The 16,667-nt window shown below is 34.8% G+C and overlaps 2 protein-coding genes across 7 annotated transcripts; one reads left to right on the plus strand and one right to left on the minus strand.

Moving 5' to 3' along the window:
- Positions 1-56: 56 nt before the first annotated feature.
- On the minus strand, positions 57-3,804 carry LOC140892222 (uncharacterized). Its single transcript, XM_073301039.1, has 8 exons — positions 3,726-3,804; positions 2,323-2,576; positions 1,908-2,002; positions 1,741-1,821; positions 1,438-1,513; positions 1,260-1,352; positions 912-998; positions 57-445 (listed from the first exon to the last, which is right to left on the minus strand). The coding sequence occupies exons 2-8, from the start codon at positions 2,573-2,575 to the stop codon at positions 297-299; spliced, it is 834 nt and encodes a 277-aa protein (XP_073157140.1). The 5' UTR covers position 2,576; positions 3,726-3,804; the 3' UTR covers positions 57-296.
- A 2,111-nt stretch (positions 3,805-5,915) lies between these two features.
- LOC140887435 (peptidyl-prolyl cis-trans isomerase FKBP43-like) lies at positions 5,916-11,764 on the plus strand. Of its 6 annotated transcripts, none has more exons than XM_073294680.1 (13): positions 5,916-6,114; positions 6,732-6,805; positions 7,156-7,388; positions 7,557-7,696; positions 8,037-8,325; positions 8,683-8,901; positions 9,022-9,096; positions 9,230-9,469; positions 10,490-10,724; positions 10,818-10,905; positions 11,034-11,075; positions 11,171-11,219; positions 11,332-11,764. In XM_073294680.1, the coding sequence occupies exons 1-13, from the start codon at positions 6,102-6,104 to the stop codon at positions 11,414-11,416; spliced, it is 1,782 nt and encodes a 593-aa protein (XP_073150781.1). In that variant the 5' UTR covers positions 5,916-6,101; the 3' UTR covers positions 11,417-11,764. The 6 variants fall into 6 exon arrangements, with proteins under 6 accessions (XP_073150781.1, XP_073150782.1, XP_073150778.1 ...); XM_073294677.1 differs by having other exon boundaries at positions 5,917-6,114; positions 10,457-10,724; XM_073294679.1 differs by having other exon boundaries at positions 5,917-6,114; positions 8,043-8,325; positions 10,457-10,724.
- The last annotated feature ends 4,903 nt before the right edge of the window (positions 11,765-16,667 follow it).

Raw genomic sequence — 16,667 nt, forward strand, 5'->3', positions numbered from 1 at the left:
TCTCACTCAATCCTTGTTGTGCTTTTAAAAAAAAACTGCATATAAAAAAATTTTGTTTTACACACGTGCATTTTTTACTAGTTTATTATTATCATTTAGACAATAATTATGATGGATTTGAAATGTCTCCTTGAAGCAGTATCATACGTATTAATTAACTGCATACAAACCATCTAGGACCGAGATCATCACATGGGTATCTACTACATGACATGATGCAAAACCAAACACAAAAGGCACGCCCAAACACGTGCATTGCACACTCACGGCTATCAGCAAGTCTAAAACAGCAGACTCTACTCTATTGGGATAATTTTTCTCGAGGTTCCACGAGTAGACGCCCCCGAGGGTTCGCCAATTGTTTCAGCTCCACCATATCCATGGAACTCCAAAGAAGGAAATGGCCAACCACCCCAATTAGTTAAGTCGCTAGCCCCTGCACGATCTGTCATGAAGGTTATGCATAAATGAAAAGCATTAGACAGCATTAGACATGTAACAGTCACACGCGAAAGCAACCGCTCAAGTTGAAAGCAAGCCAGAGCTCATATTTTCTGTTTCTTCTGGTCTTGTGTATAAACTTTTAGGATTTGGGAGAATGAACATGTAAATTTTTTAGAGCCAACTTACTTCAGCCATTAAATGAAACAAGCTCATTATCTTTTTTCACCCAGTATCAGTTTGATGATGTTTAAGTTTCTGCTAACCCCAACTAGTTCACAACTAAGGCTTGCATTACATTTGATCGATCTTTGACCTTCTATTGTCGAGTACGGACAATAAATCAAAAATTTCATCATCAATAGATTAGCACCCTATTGGAGGTCATAAAAATTGTAGAAAATCCAACAGAATAATGAAACATTGAATGCATAATTTTGAGAAACAATAGAGAAATGAAGAAGTTCCACCATTTCCAGAGTGTTCCAGAGAAGGAAAAGGCCATCCACCAAAACCACTCCAATTTGCTAGATCGTTCCATGCGCTTCCATAAATCCCTGCATAATTGAGAGAGCAAGGGATATCCACCAATGATTGCAAGCACTATCGATATCGATACAAATAAATGCAGTGATTTACTTTCTTTGATTTTATTATTTTTCTAGCGCATCAAGATTCACAATTCAGAATCTCAAATACGTAAACCAAGTTCATCACACAACAAGATATTGATAAATAAATGCATTTTTTTATAAAAACAAGCTAATTAAAATAAATTTAAAATATATATATTGAAACCGGACATTCAAGCAGCGTACCTTCATCCTCGAGTGAATTGAAGCCATTGCTCCATCCGGGTAAAGCTTTATCAGCGTTGGTTTTCCAGTTCTCTTCAAAACCAGAAAGTTCATCTACAACCAAGAAGAAGGAACCAAAATATCAGGTACATAAGTTTGATAAAAAAAGAGGCTATCATATTGTGCAGAGGAACCAAACCTTCATTTAAATTGTGTAGAGTTTGCAAAGAGTCCACTTGGCCATCAGAAGTTTTCTTCTTCGTAACAGAGTGTCCCTTGGTAATCACAGGTAAAAGTAATGAGACAAAAGAAGTAAAAGCTTTAACCAGTCTCGATTATTATTAGTTTTTTTCCCAAATTTGCTACGTTTTCAGAACTTTACAAATCGTAATGGAGGTTCAACCAGTTATGAAAGTCAAGTAATTAACTAAAATATCGATCAATATAGAAAACATTTAATTCAAGCTTCGGCACCAGGCATGCACTCCATCAAGTAAATTACCTTATCACGGATTCCTTTAGAAATTGTATGCAGCGATTCACCAGCCAATTGATCTTCCTCTTTCATCTCCGTCATAATCACCTTTAACAATTGTACAAAAAAATAAAATAAAATATCGATTTGATAAACAAAATGATGATTCCTCTCGGGAAAGCATAGACACTGACCCCATCACCCCCAGTTCTCCTTCCAACAGAAGAAGTGTAGTAAGGTCCATCTGGACCACCATATGCAATTTTCTGGAAGCTAAAGCTCTGGAACCCTGCAGTGTATATCAACTTTTCCATAATAAAATGAAAAGAAAGATATATAGTTCCACTCTTTGAGCTATGGACAACTTCTATGATCTTCCCAAACTGTTGTCCGTAAAGCAATCTTTTGGCAACCTATTCTGAATAATAACCTCATGGTAAAACCAAGTCACTTCATAGCCACTGTTCATGAATTAATGAATTGCAGAGTAGATGACATTATGTCAATTAAAGTGCTGACAGAAAACCTCACGCATAGCATGGTCATATAAACCAATTAATTATATATAGAAGATGTGTGACAAACATTGAGGTAAGGTGAAAGACATACCAGTTTGAAACTCATCTGGGTCCCTAACAGAAAGTTTGTCGCGTGCGTTATGGTTCTGCATAGCTTCGCTGCCATCTTGATCATGTGGGTTCAGCTCCTCAATGGTGATTTGCTTCCTAGAACCAGCATGGACATCAAACGGGCGAGTGAAAAACGGATCATCAAATGGGCTTCTCCCACCAAATAAACCACCAAATGGTTGAGTAAAAAATGGGTGGTCAAATGGATCTTTCCCTCCAAATAACTTGGACATCCTGCAAAATTATATAACAGCCTATCAACTAAATTAATAACACCACAAAATAACAAATACTGCCATGCACACACATGCATGTCACATTGTCAGGAGCGACCAAGTGGGATAGTGGCCCCAAAGGTTGATGGCAACCTATTTTTAAGATATTACTCTCAGGGAAGATCCAATGACTACCATTACTTAAAACTTTTTCATAATGCGAGGCCAAGCACGGACGACAAGTGTTTAGGTCAATGATTATTGGATCTGCAATGGGATACTACCCCACCATAGCATCTCACTATCCCCAAATAAAATTTCATATATATATTTTTTAAATGGAAATATTGAACTCTGAAATAGATTAATATTTCGACTCATGTGTCCAACATGTGAGCAAATACACATATACATGTACTTGCAACCGACATAGAGCTTTTGGACTAAATATCAAACGGGCATAAGTAAAATATCTAAAGATCATACTTTTCAATCAACTATGTCTATGACAGAGCAAAGCATAAAGAATCCAACAATGTAAGCATCGGCCACCAAAAAACTCTCTTTCTTGCGTGTGCGTATGCTAGACTTATTCAAGATTTGAGGATTAAAACCAATTAATTGTTGCTGAGTTGTAGCAAATAACTGGGCAAGTCGGGGAAAAAAACACAGAATAGGATATGCTAACCCCGATTAGGGGTGGGTTTTCGGTATGAAAAAAATTAATATCGATACCGATATCAAAATTCAGAAATTTTGGTATGAAAAATTCATACTAATACCATATAGATACAAAAAAAAAAATTCGATATACAAAAAAAATGTCTATAATTTCAGTACGATATCCCGAAAAGTTGGTATTTTGGTTCAGTATTTTAGTTCCAATCCCGATCACTTGTCAATTGTCACTAAATTATCAAGAGTCCAAACAATTCACGAGGAAGAAACTCAACACAGATTATGAGCAAGGGACCAAAAATTAAGTAAATTTTCATTAGACTGCATGATTATTCGGCATTTGGTCAGGATTCTTGTTTGTTTCTCGTTACTCGACTCTCGAGCAAGTCATGGGGGAAAAAATTGAAAAACAAACTGAAATTTATCTATCGACAAAACAAGTAAATTTTAAACGAGACCCACCAAAAATTAATGAAAATGAATCGATTACCTCCAGGAACTGATCAAAGTGCTTGCAGTGCTTTCTCAACAGTACAAAGGAGAACATCGCCGTCATTGTTATCTTGTCATTCAAGTCAGTTGGGCCCAAATGTTTGGTCCAACAACAACTGGGCTTGCTAATATAAAATCCATATTCTAAACATGGTCCAGTTAAAGGTGCATACAAGCCGAGAGCCGATACTCGACTTGAAGTTGAAGCATGTATTTCATAATTATTTCTTTAATTTTTTAGACATTTATTAATTATTTATTGTATTCCTAATTTAATCTTATATTATAACTGACACTTTTTGAAAATAATAATAATAATAATAATAATAATTAACACTCTAAACTCAAGCTATGATAGATGACTTATAATCCATCCGACGTTAATTTAGGATCGGGTATCAAAATTGAGACTCTTGTATGACTCAGACTTAAAATATTATATTATGTTTCATTAGGTTATGTATAATGAATCTAATATAAAGGAAAATTAACTAATTGTGTTGGTTAAAAAAAAGTACTTGTGACTGATTTTAGTGATCAATAAAAATCAAATAAAGCACACAAAATAGGTCGAGACGTGATAAGGAAAAAAATCGACATATTTTGCAATGTCTCGTTGAGCTTGTAAAAATATTTTAAAAAAGAAACTTGGATCTTACAAATCAATTGAGAAATCTAATTTACAGTAGCACATAGTCGCAGCAAAAACAGATGAAAAAAATATAAAAAATTTATTGAGTCCTTCCATTCCATGTCCAACATGCGGGATTGAGGTAGTGTTTGTGATTGCATAATTGAAGCACGTGCTTTCTATAAGCAATCTCAATTACTAACTACAATGGGATAAATAGATGATTTTGGACATGCTCGATTCAATTTTTGTTGAACTCATTTCATCAAGTCTATGTGCTACAATTTAGGAGTTTAATTTTCCATAACAGTTTCTAATCGGACGAACATGTTGTATATAGTTTGTCTAGTATAATTTAACTGACTAACGTGATTTGTAGATTATTATCACATTGCAAAAATGTACCCATTAAACATCGAAAAAACAACGATTACTACTCACGAGTTCCTTACAATAAAACAAAAATATATATATTTGAAACACATTTTTTGTTTCCCTAAAATACCTCTGCCTTACCCAAAACAAAAGGCAAGCCTGGTAAATTCCAGCCTTCAATGTATTTTGAAAATAATATTAAGATTTAAGGTTGTGTTTTACTTAGTAAAATGTGATTACATGTGGATAAATCATATTATGATTATTAAAATGATTTTGAAGGACGTGAAATAATGATGAATAAACAATAACATGATTACTTTGAGTTATTGGTTTTGTGATTGAAATATTGATTGAGAGATGAATTGCAGCTCTACCATACACCTATGATAAATAATCTTATGATTAACTTCGTATTCGTATAATTTGGATTATATTATTGTTGAATATCGTAAATTATTATTGTTTCAAATGTGAGTCAGTTTCACCTATCAAAATTATTGAGTATAAAAATATGTATTTTTAAAAAATCGATAAAATTGATAAACTGAGTTTTTTTTTTTGAAAAAAAAAAAGATAAATTGGAGGAAAACAAAGGAATTAAATGGGATATATTAGGATTTTTGTGGATTTTTTTCACAAATATTGTTGAGGATATGTTACATCTTATGTAATTAAGGATGAGAAAACTCATGAAATCAGTGTATAGCGATGGGCCTTGAGATTCGAGGAAAATTGATTTTTTGTAAGTAAACAATAAATAAGATTGAATTAATAAGCTCAATTTATGGTTATTAAGTCAAGTAAACACACCTTAAATCATCTTGCTCGATCCTATTAATATAAATCAAACTAAACTTAAAAAAATTATATCACCATATATTAGTGTGCATCCTTATCTATCGTTCATTTACTAATAAGTCAGTAATCACCATTTGAATCAAGCGTGATTGTATACTTAAATTTAAAATAATATATTTTTTCGAGACGGTCTTACGACTATAATCATGTTTATAAAAAATAAGTAATATTTTTTATATAAAAAATAATATTTTTAAATGAATAACTAAGAGATTCATATCAGAAACTTGTCTAATAAAACGTCTCATTGGAATTTGGGTGAGTTTGAAGATTAAAAGAAAAATCAAGGTTTCCAACTTATAAGTGTTATTTCCCAAAAAATGAATACAAATGAGTAATGACCGACTCCCGCCGCGCCGGCACAAGTGTATATAAACCGTAGGGTTTAAAGATTTCAGCGCAACTACTGCTCGCGCTTTCTCGCTAGGGTTTTCAGGCGACTTCTATATTTCGAGAAAGAAAATAATGTTTCAAGATTCCGAAGCCTGATACTTGCTACCTGTAACAATGGCCTTCTGGGGTTTGTTCTTTCCCCATTACGCATTTATTTCGCTCGTGTGTGTGAGCTAGCTAATATTGCGCTCTTTTTTGTGATTTTCGCCGTCTGGAAATTCATGTTTCAAGAATCCGAAGCCTGATACTTGCTACCTGTAACAATGGCCTTCTGGGGTCTGTTCTTTCCCCATTCCGCATTTATTTTGCTCGCGCGTGTGAGCTAGCTAATATTGCGCTCTTTTGTGTGATTTTGGCCGTCTGGAAATCCAATAGTTACTAATTGCCCTATTTTTTTTTTATCGTAGTTATTTGCAAGTACGAGGTGCTTTAGTTTTGTTTTTTTGCCGTGTCTCTCTGTACTCGTGCTTAAAATGCAGTGTTTTTCTGTTTTCGTGCGCGTGTGTTATCTGAAGATTGTATTAATCGTGATTCGGATTCAGAAGATAATGAACTAATTTTAACTTTCAAGCAATTTTCGATGTGCTGGATTTATTTTACTGTGATTGGTGTCAAATATGTGTGTATTTTTCTGCATTTTTGTGTGTTGGCATCTTGTACTGCCAGCGTACTTTTTTTTTTTTTCCCCTTCTAAATGTGCCCATTAAAGTTATACCCTTCTTCATCTTATTCCCTCTGTTCCAGGTGTTGAAGTAAAACCTGGAAAGCCAGTTACTCATGCTTGTGAAAAGGCTAGAGGAAGGCTTCGAATTTCGCAGGTAATTTTTTCATAGTCCTTGAAAATAAACTTCAAAGTTCAAACTGCAATTTGACCATTTAACTTTGAATGCTGATGATGTTATTTTATTACTTACTACATAGTACATACTCTGGTTAAAACAATTTTTTCTCACCAATCTTTATCATTCCCGGCTGGTAAGAGATTTCTTGTTCTGACGGTTTTTATTTTCTGGTAAAGAAACCTTAAACTTCATATCAGGTTTGGGTTGTTTATGACTGAAAAAAAGTTTATTATTGCCTCTTATTCAGTTCTAGGCTTGATGTTTGATATCTAGTGATATTTAATATTAACTTTGTTGGTCTGTCTGTGGGGTTATCTATTGTATAGGCTACTCTGGGAATCAGTGATGCAACAAAGAAGAGCTTAGTACAGTGTAATGTGGGTAACAGAAGTCCGGTTTTGCTCTGCGCTTTGCTGCCCAACAGTACAGAGTCATGCCACTTGGATTTGGAATTTGAGGAAGCAGATGATGTAGTTTTTTCTGTTATTGGCCCTCGAAGTGTCTATCTTACTGGTTATTATGTCCAACGAAATCCGCAGTCAAATACTCACAGCGATACGTATCCTTTTTAGCCATTTTCTTTAGTTATATCACAGTCGGCACCCATTGGAAATAATTTAATTAGTCAAATGTTATTGTGATTTGTGTCATTTGACGTTTTAATTAATATGAAACACAACATCGATACATGTTGAAATTTTCAGCTTTCCTTTACTTTCGCCCATAGAGAATCATATGGCATGGATATAGAAAACTCTCATACGGAGGGATCTAGTTATGATAGTGCTGATGATAAGTATGAGAACAGTTTTATTGACGATGACGAATTACAAGTTTCGCCACCATCCCCTGTTTCAAGCGACAAAGGTAATTTTTGCATGATTCAGGTTCTAATTCTCTCCCTCAATTGCTGGATGCTTCTGGTGGATAATTCTAATGCTGTTTATGAAGTCCCTAAGTTATGAGTCTTTATTTTTAGGCCTAAAATAAAATATGTTATACAGAAAACCTCTGCAAAAAGGATGATCGTTGAGTAGATATTGGTTTTGTTCAATCTACAGTTGTTGCCATGAAACTTGAAACTTAGTATGTAATTTGTCGATTTTTGTTATGATCATATGATCGTTTGCTATATAGAATAGATGCACATCATCGACATTTATATGGGGGTTTCACCTTTTGTTTTGCATTTTTGGGTTTAACAAAGAAACAGACGAGGCTATGCTGGACGATAACAGAATGCATGATGGAAAGGGTCGTCAAGAAAATCGTAAGAAGAAATACCAAGTGATTGAGTCGGATAGTGAAGATGACAACGGGTATCTTTTATCTGTATTTAAGAACAAAAGATCTCCGAAGACAACCATGTCGAAGGATGGAAAAAATTTTGCGCAGGTTACAGAACATACGTGCAGCAAGTTCGAAAATGGTGGAATCTTTGGCAGCGAATCAACTGGAAAGGCAAGTTCTCCGGATGTGAATATCGAACCAGAAAGGTGATAATTGGACTGGACTTATCACTCAGCATCCTTTATTATATTTCTTTTTTCTGAAAATTTTTGGAAGAGTGTAGTCCTCCTTTTTAATCTTGCATGCAAACGTCGCACATGATTGATAACTATGGCTGGGGAGGGTGTGCATTTGTTTATGCATTTATAGATGTGTGTTGTGTGTATATGAACCGTATTTATTTGAATCTTATCATTCAAATGGTGGAGGTGTGTAGACCCCTGTACATTGAAAATATTTTCATGTTTTGAGTCTTTGTGAATTATATAACTTATTAACTTTAGTTATTAGTACCAATGATTTCCTTTGCTTTACGTGATTTCAATTTCCTTATTTGACGTCAGTCTAAGTGGGGCAAAGCTGCCATTCCTTCATAAAGGGACCAAGCAAAAGAATAAAAAACTAGAAATCGTAAAGGAACTGGAGACTGACGATAAAGTTCTTTCCAACGATGAGAAGGCCTTAACTGATATTAACTGTCTCGGAAATAAGGTAGAGGTTAACATCATCGACCAAAATCTGCCTATGAGCCACGTAAACGATAAGATGCAATCCCTTGATGTGTGAGTAACATCTACTAGTGAGATAAATACCTAATTCTGTAATTCATGCATTTTGGGAAGGACTCTTACACCTATCTGTTGTCATCTATTTATGTTCTGCTGTACTTGGCCTAAGATCAGTGCAAAGGCAAAAAAGAAGAGAAAAGAATATTCAGAGGAAGAGAAAGTTGGTGAAGTTGAGGCCCCAACAAATTTGTATGACTTCTTTTTCTCCTTTTCCCTTCTTTTGATCAATTAAGAATTTTATTGCACGATGATATGTTTGTTGTATTGGCATTTCATGTTATTGATCCAGACTTGCTTTCATCTGCTATTGATCATATCCTAGGATGGAGATAGGAGCTAATTGCTCCACAACAACTCCAAAATCGGGTGCTGAAAATGGTCAGAAATCAAAGAAGAGAAAGAAAGATGTACAGCTAGAAAGGACATTGGCTGAAGGAACTGATTCAAAATGTCATAATATTCCTAAATATGATGAATTCAAGCAGGGTTTATTAAATGCCGGCAGCGTGTCTAATGAACTGTTGGAAGCAAACGAGAAACACGAGGAACAAAAAAATGACAAGTTAGTATCTAGTCTCTCTCTTATTTTTCTTGGTTTTCTTTTCCTAGATTACATTCTTTTGGCATAAATCCAAATGCTAAAACACCGGATAATGTGAATCAAATCGAGAAGATATGAACTTTTAATGGAATGTATGTTTATAAGATAATATAATTGACGAGGAAATTAAAACACTGAAGTATCCACATCTTTTTTTGTTTACTTTGATGAGATATGTGAAAAAATTCACAAAGTCATTATATTAGATATCTGAAAAAGCTGTTTATTGAAATTTTACTAACACGGTCTTTTGTTGAAAAGTCCTCAGGAGTGTTAAGCCTCACTGATAAAATAACAAGCTCCATAATTTGACTTAAGCTATTTCCTTAACCAGATATAACTTTTCAACTGCAATAAAAAGGGTAATTGATTAAATGTAAATAATTAGTAGCTTTAGGACATAGCTTGTTAAAGTGTTTATCTTATTATTTAATTAAAAATCAATCTCTTGCTAAATAATTTCTAATCAATTTGGTGAAGCTGTAATTAATTTTACAGAGAAACCCTCAAAACCTAATTTTTTAAACTTCCACTCAAACTTATTTGTAACAATATCATGCCACTTCTCCATTATTGTTTATCATATTTTATCTACTTTTTAGAATTTTTAAATTACTAAATATATATTTTTTATTTTAATCTAAATTTTTGAATATTTAATTCATTATGTCAGTCTTGAAAATAACATAAAAAATATTATGTACTGAAAAATATTTTTTGTATACACGATTGTATCGTGTGGAAGGGAAGCTAGTACTTATGAACAATGTTGCTGGAAAGAAGTTAATTCAGATCTCTATGCCTCTTTTTCCCCGTCAACCGTTTGCATGCGATCATAATTAGGGGCCTCGTTACCTCAATCCATGAATGAATTATGGTTCGTTGAACAGCACTTGCCACCTACAATTTTAGCTTCTCAATTTTTTTAGTGTAAAATTCTACTTGTAGCCTCATCACCACAAACTCTGAATTACTGGCTAGTGATCAAAAGACCAATAAGAAAATTAGAAAAAAGAAGCAGAAGAAACCTGAAGGGGATGGAGGCTCGGACGTCTTCACGTCCAAAATGACAGATAATAAAGAGAACACAACCATGAAATACGAGCATCAGACTGCAATGGCACCAATTCAGGAAAGGGCTTTATCAAATGGGTTGATTATTGAAGAAGTGGCCCATGGACCACCTGATGGAAAAGTTGCTGCTCCTGGAAAAAAGGTATACTTGCTACAACCGTAACATGTCACATTTGTTGGGATATGTATTTTCATTTTGTCAATGACCATCTCTTTAAACAAACCTTTGGATCAGGTCAAAATTTATTACACGGCCATGTTAAAGGATAGTGGGCGTATCTTTGACTCAAATGTTGGTAAACCTGCCTGCAAATTCTTGTTAGGTACACAGACAACTGCCTTTGCATGCATGCACACTCACTCTTCTCCTGGTTCTCGCTTTAGTTCTGAGAAAATGTTAATAATTATCATCACTGATGTGTTCTCTTATTGTCAATATTTCTTCAATCAGGTGATAAAGAAGTTATCGGAGGATGGAACCTGGGGATTGATGGTAGTTACTTTTGAAACTGAAACTCAATCCCCTTATTTCTTCATATTCATCTGTCTAAACTAGGATCATAAACTTAAATTTATGTGAAACTGCAGGTATGCGTGTTGGGGATAAAAGGAGACTCGTCATCCCACCATCGATGGGGTATGTTTTGAATCGTCCAAACCATAGACTCTATACATCGATAAAAATATTTGCCTAAAATTCAATTATCCCAAACCCATATGATTCTATAATTTTCCTTCTTGCTGTATAGTTATGGAAAACATGGAGCTGGAGAAAATGCACCTCCAAATTCATGGCTTGTATATGAAGTTGAGTTGGCGAGTGTACGCGGATAACCTCACATAGCAATATAGCATCGTCTGCCCTCAAAGTCCTCTGGGAAATGAGGATCAAAGCAGAAGTAGCATGGAAAGGGGTCTGAAGCAGAAGGTCCAGTTGATGAAAGTAGTAGGTGCTGTACTTTTCCCTGTCGTAAAATGCGGATTATTTTTTAATTATTAGTTTCAGCATCTGTTATAATTGACATTGTTTGTTATCTACCAGTTAGAACTTATTATTATGCACAGAATCCTTGAATAGTCTAGAAATTTTTCAGGAACATGTGCAAATTCATCTTATCCATGAACATTTTCAATCTTTTTTTCGCCTGAAACGGATGAAAAATTGATATCTTTTTCATTTTATCTCAGAGTGAACACTAATTTTTTTTTTTAAATCTTATTCGTATGATTGTATATGCTGATTTTTAAATTTTGTGGGATGCTTTTTAAGAGAAGAAGATTCAATTCGTTCTTTTTGTTGTAGAACAACATACTGTCTGTCATGTTCACTTTTAACCATGAATTCATTACATCGAATCGAACAAGGCAAATATATCGGGATCTACTTAAATTTCATTTTCATTTTGAATTTTATATAATCAATCATTAATTTATGAATTAAACATCAAAGAAATGTCAAGTGTCGATCAAATGCACGGCCTATCCATTTTAATTTTATCACATAGGAGATGAAGATGGATGGAGGTGCAGGCACGAATGAAGATTCCAATTTTCATAGATGCTGCATATTCTGACGACGTTTATTTTTTTTTTATTATTTTTACTCTTCTTAATGCAAGCATTCTTAATATATAATTTTTTTTAATTTCGGATAAGCTATTGTGATGCTATTATATTGATTTTGATGGTATTTAAAGTTATATGAATACTATTCTACGTTTAATTTGAAGCAGAGTAATTGTTGTTTGGATAATAACAATGACTACACATACATGTACATATATTATTAAGAATATATTTATATTTTTTATTAATTGTTTTATTTAAGTTGTATTTTTTTATCAATTAAAATTTATCGAATTTTAAAAAATAATTATAAAAATTTATACATCTTGTAGTATTATATATTTAAAATTTGGGACTTGACGAAAATAGATAACCGATTATATGCTACGTTCAAGATAACATGTTTGAATACAATTTTAAATTTTGTTCGGATGTAAATTTAGTTGTAAGAATATATTCTGTAATTATCTATTAATTAATACTTTAAGATTGAAATTATCAAAATTTAGCGATTTTCAAATGATGGCAAGACAAAGAAACAAAATTTGAAAGCTCTTTAATTTGTTTAGTAAAAATTTCCATGCACAAATTTTTTTCAATTTGATCATGTGTCAAGTTGAAAAAACAGGCAAGGTTATTTAGAAGCTGATATATATTATATAAAATAATTAAAGCAACGGGTGTTAATAATGGTGGGAAAAAAATTGTGACATAATTTGCAGTTATAAGAGATAAAATTCTTTTGTATATCACAAGAAGATCTATCTATGAATACAATCTCTATCAAATGGAGAAAATGTTGAATTTGTATTAAGTATAGTTTGAAAACTTTGAGAAATTTACAAATTAATTTTTTTTTTAAAAAAAAAACTAAAAACGAAAAATAATAATAATTTTAAATCTTAATCATAGTCATGAAATGTTATAATTTTCCAAGAGGCAAAAGGATGAAATGCAAATGTACTATTCACCCAAAACTGTTTAGCAAACTCAAAAGATCCGGTCTTGGAGATGATAGATTTTCCTCCTGAAATTTCCACTCCAAGAGCCTTCACTATTTCGGCATACTTAAAGCTACTCTCTCATTGGCGATTACAATATCGTCACCTAAGAGAGCGTAGTCTTTGAACTTATGATCGAACCCTGCTAAACAGGCGGCCATCCACACCATAACATGGTGGGACAGCGAGAAAAGGCTCCATGATAGGTAGTAGCCCTTGGGCTGTCCAGACGTGAAGGAAACAACCTGCGGTTTTGATACCAAGGGCGGTAAAGCCCTCAAGGTTCCGCATTAGATCCCCCTACGAACTTCTGGAGTGAAATCACTCTCGGGTAATTCAATGGTTCAGCTCTGGTTCAAATGGTATCTGGGGTATATCTCTTATCTGTTGTTCACGAATCCCTTTCAGGCATACCCGGTCTTTTCTCTTTCAGTTTCTGCTCCGGGGAAAGAAGTTTCATTGGGGAAGGTGGTATCTTCTCGTGGATCACTTAAGCTTTTAGCTTAAAGGACTGATCTTTGCTTGAACTTAGCCCGAGTAAGGCCGACTTAAATAAGGATAACTAGGTGCCAAGCCTTTATATGAAACCATTTCTTTCTCTCTGGGAATCATAGCCTACTTTCGTACCAAAGGGTTGAGACTTTCCTTCTGATCCTAGTTCTTAGCACTGGGAAGAGTCTCTATAACCTATAGGGTAAGGAGCAATAGACGGAATTCGCCCTAGAACCGTTAGGCTAGGCTCATTAGACGTAGACGGAATTAGTCTGGTATGGCTGAAGAATGGTTTCATCAGTTGAATTTTGGAAGGTCATATCGTAAAAAAAAAATGAGTGGTAAAACAAGACAGAAATGGGCCTGTTATCATTATTAAGAAAACCCATTATTGGTTAGTAATGGAACACAAAAGAAAGGATAAAAAAAGGTCGATTGACAGAAATAATTTACACGATAGGATTTATCTGCATCTAAAGTATCAATTCCAACAAATATAAAAAAAAGAGAAATTTATTTCTTTCGAAATCGTTTTATATATCCGATGAATTGAATCTAGTAGTTCAATTTGTTACTTGTTTGAATTGAGTTGCATGGATTTGGATACGCATAAAAAACCACAAAAGAAAGAGGGAGTTTTGTTTTATGGTTGTTCCATATACATCGGCTTTGGCTCGACTGAACGTTTTGACGAAACTTCAGTTAAGTTATGTTATATAAAAAACAGGATTCTTGCATTTTTTCTCTCCTCTCCTGCTGAGAAAGCATTCATTCTTCAGCCCATTTCCTTCCTTTGGTACGCGCAAAAAATAGGCCAATTCAGCGGCTTTTTGTTCAATTTTTCGTGAAGTCAAATTCTCATCAGTACGGGTCAATGGAATAGCCCCCCGACCTCTGATGTCTATATAAAGGATACGACGAGCATAAATACCCTCTTTAACTTCTATTCTAATGGACTGAATATCTTTTATACGGAATCGGAGGAATATGCGACGATTTTTTTCCAGGAAATTGTGCACCACAAATAGGAACTAATAAGGAGACCCGCGATCCCGTAGAAAGACATCACGAGCCCTTGTGGAAAAAAAAACAATTTGCTGAGCCGGAACAAAAGATATCAAATTTATACCAAAGGAAGTTCCAACCAATAAGAATCCTAATGAACCTAAAAAAACGATAAGCGCCCAGCAAAAATGACTTAGTTTTCGAGACCCCGTTATAAGTTCTATCCATATATGTTCTGATCGCCAACTCATACTTGATCCGATTTCATTTTATTGGAATTGAGAGAATACCCCAAATTCCTTTTACTTTACTTTTTTTTGTTTCCTAAGGAACTCTCATCAAACTAGTGCTAGTTGATGTGAACCCTTAGGAGTTTTTCATCAAATTGGTTAGATCTAAACTAATAACATACCCTTGATCTCAATATACATATTGATATACATATAGATCCACCAACTTTAGGTATCCAACGATCCTGCTCTATTTGAAACTAGCTAGAATTTATTTACCCATAGATCATTTTCTGCAGGCATAATAGCTTTTTCCTTTAGAAATTACATGTCATACCATATTTCCCGAAAGAAATAAAATAAATATATATATGTGTTATGCTACAAGTATAAGTTCAAAAAAAACGGGATTTAGCAGCAAAGCCCCCATTACAGGTTGATCATAGCAAGGAGTCACTGGCCCCCGGTCCTACTCACCCAGATTGCTGCCATCAGTCAATCGCCCTTTCCATGCTTTCACTACTTGGCTTGACTTACAAAAGGATAGAGAGCACACTTAAAGCACACCGATCTGTCATTTAGAATAACTCCTTGGTACAGTAATTTTACTTTGCACCATTGAAGGGCTAAAGCGCCGTCTACCTTCTCTATTGGCAACCACTAAGACTGATTCTTTCTCTTTTGATGATGCCAGCAGAAGCTATTTTGGAAGTAGAAGCATCTCAGCTTTATTGACATGATTGAACATTTCCCTTTCATTCGTGCTAGTAGACGCAAGGTAGCTTCCCTTCCCCATACCTATTGAATATCCTTTTCTAACTTCCCCAGAGAATCTTGGGCTAAGCTAACTCCTTCTCTCAGGCTACTTAAAATCTGGGCTCACTAGTCCTTACTCTAATAGACCCTTGTAGCCTATTGGCCAAGTAAGTTTCAATTCCTCTCCCTATGGCGGAGCACCATGCTCAAGCGATCATATTGATCTCACAGGATCCCTCTATTCATTCCATCTCAATCCCATCCTAACTAAGGGGTGCTTTCACTCCTTCTAGAGGTTGCGATTAGGATGCTCCTTGGACCTTATGTTGAGTCTATCTCCACGGCATCACCTCACTCAGAGGATCCGCGGTCTACCTAAAGTTCAGATATCCATGCTGTGCTGTGGCATTGCTTTCATTAAGTTATTCTAGAAGCTCTCCTATCGCATAGTGAGCCGTTATCAATGAAGGATGCAGAATTGGGTTTGTGCACAGGGGGATGGCATTCCAAGGGTTCTTTTCTACTTTCGAGCAAGTTGCAGTCTTTGCTAGGGCAAAAGCAGGAATATTTGCTCCAGTGTTAAGAAGGATGAAATTGCTAGACCGGAGTAAGAGGGATTTTAGTAAGGCAGTTTTAAAAGCCTATTCTAATTACTTCTCTTGCAGCCAGTCCTGCCTTTGGCAGTGCCCCTATGATCGAATGTGAGCAAGTTTTTCCGGGATACGTTGCGTCTTTCATTATCTTTGGGTAATTTATCTAGTGGTAGTCTCGGCTTAATATTATGCTGAAGAAGTAGTTGCCTACCCATAACCAGTAGAAATTGTAGTCCTTCTTAAGGCCATTCCATAATATTCTATTCCTTTTGTAAGACTTCCAGCAAGCCCTTTAAATGCAGCAAAAGGATAAGAGCCCTTTCCTAAGATGTCTCTCTCCTTGCTTATTGATTAGTCGTCGAGCAACTCCGTCCCTTTCTGTGGGACAAGCTTTTTAAAATGCTTATAGAAAGCTAGTTTTCATTTCAGGCAAGGTTAGAGT

This window comes from Henckelia pumila, chromosome 3, assembly GCF_033568475.1.
Source record: "Henckelia pumila isolate YLH828 chromosome 3, ASM3356847v2, whole genome shotgun sequence".
Taxonomy (NCBI): domain Eukaryota; kingdom Viridiplantae; phylum Streptophyta; class Magnoliopsida; order Lamiales; family Gesneriaceae; genus Henckelia; species Henckelia pumila.

What these genes read in the sequence shown, in the direction of transcription:
- LOC140892222 (XM_073301039.1), bottom strand. Translation starts at nt 2,575, where the DNA reads ATGTCCAAGTTATTTGGAGGGAAAGATCCATTTGACCACCCATTTTTT. An exon ending in CTAAAGGAATCCGTGATAAG is followed by an intron (nt 1,514 to 1,740) that starts GTAATTTACTTG and finishes GTGATTACCAAG; the next exon opens with GGACACTCTGTTACGAAGAA. An exon ending in CAATTCACTCGAGGATGAAG is followed by an intron (nt 999 to 1,259) that starts GTACGCTGCTTG and finishes TCAATTATGCAG; the next exon opens with GGATTTATGGAAGCGCATGG.
- LOC140887435 (XM_073294677.1), top strand. An exon ending in GTGAATATCGAACCAGAAAG is followed by an intron (nt 8,326 to 8,682) that starts GTGATAATTGGA and finishes ATTTGACGTCAG; the next exon opens with TCTAAGTGGGGCAAAGCTGC. An exon ending in TTGCTGCTCCTGGAAAAAAG is followed by an intron (nt 10,725 to 10,817) that starts GTATACTTGCTA and finishes CCTTTGGATCAG; the next exon opens with GTCAAAATTTATTACACGGC.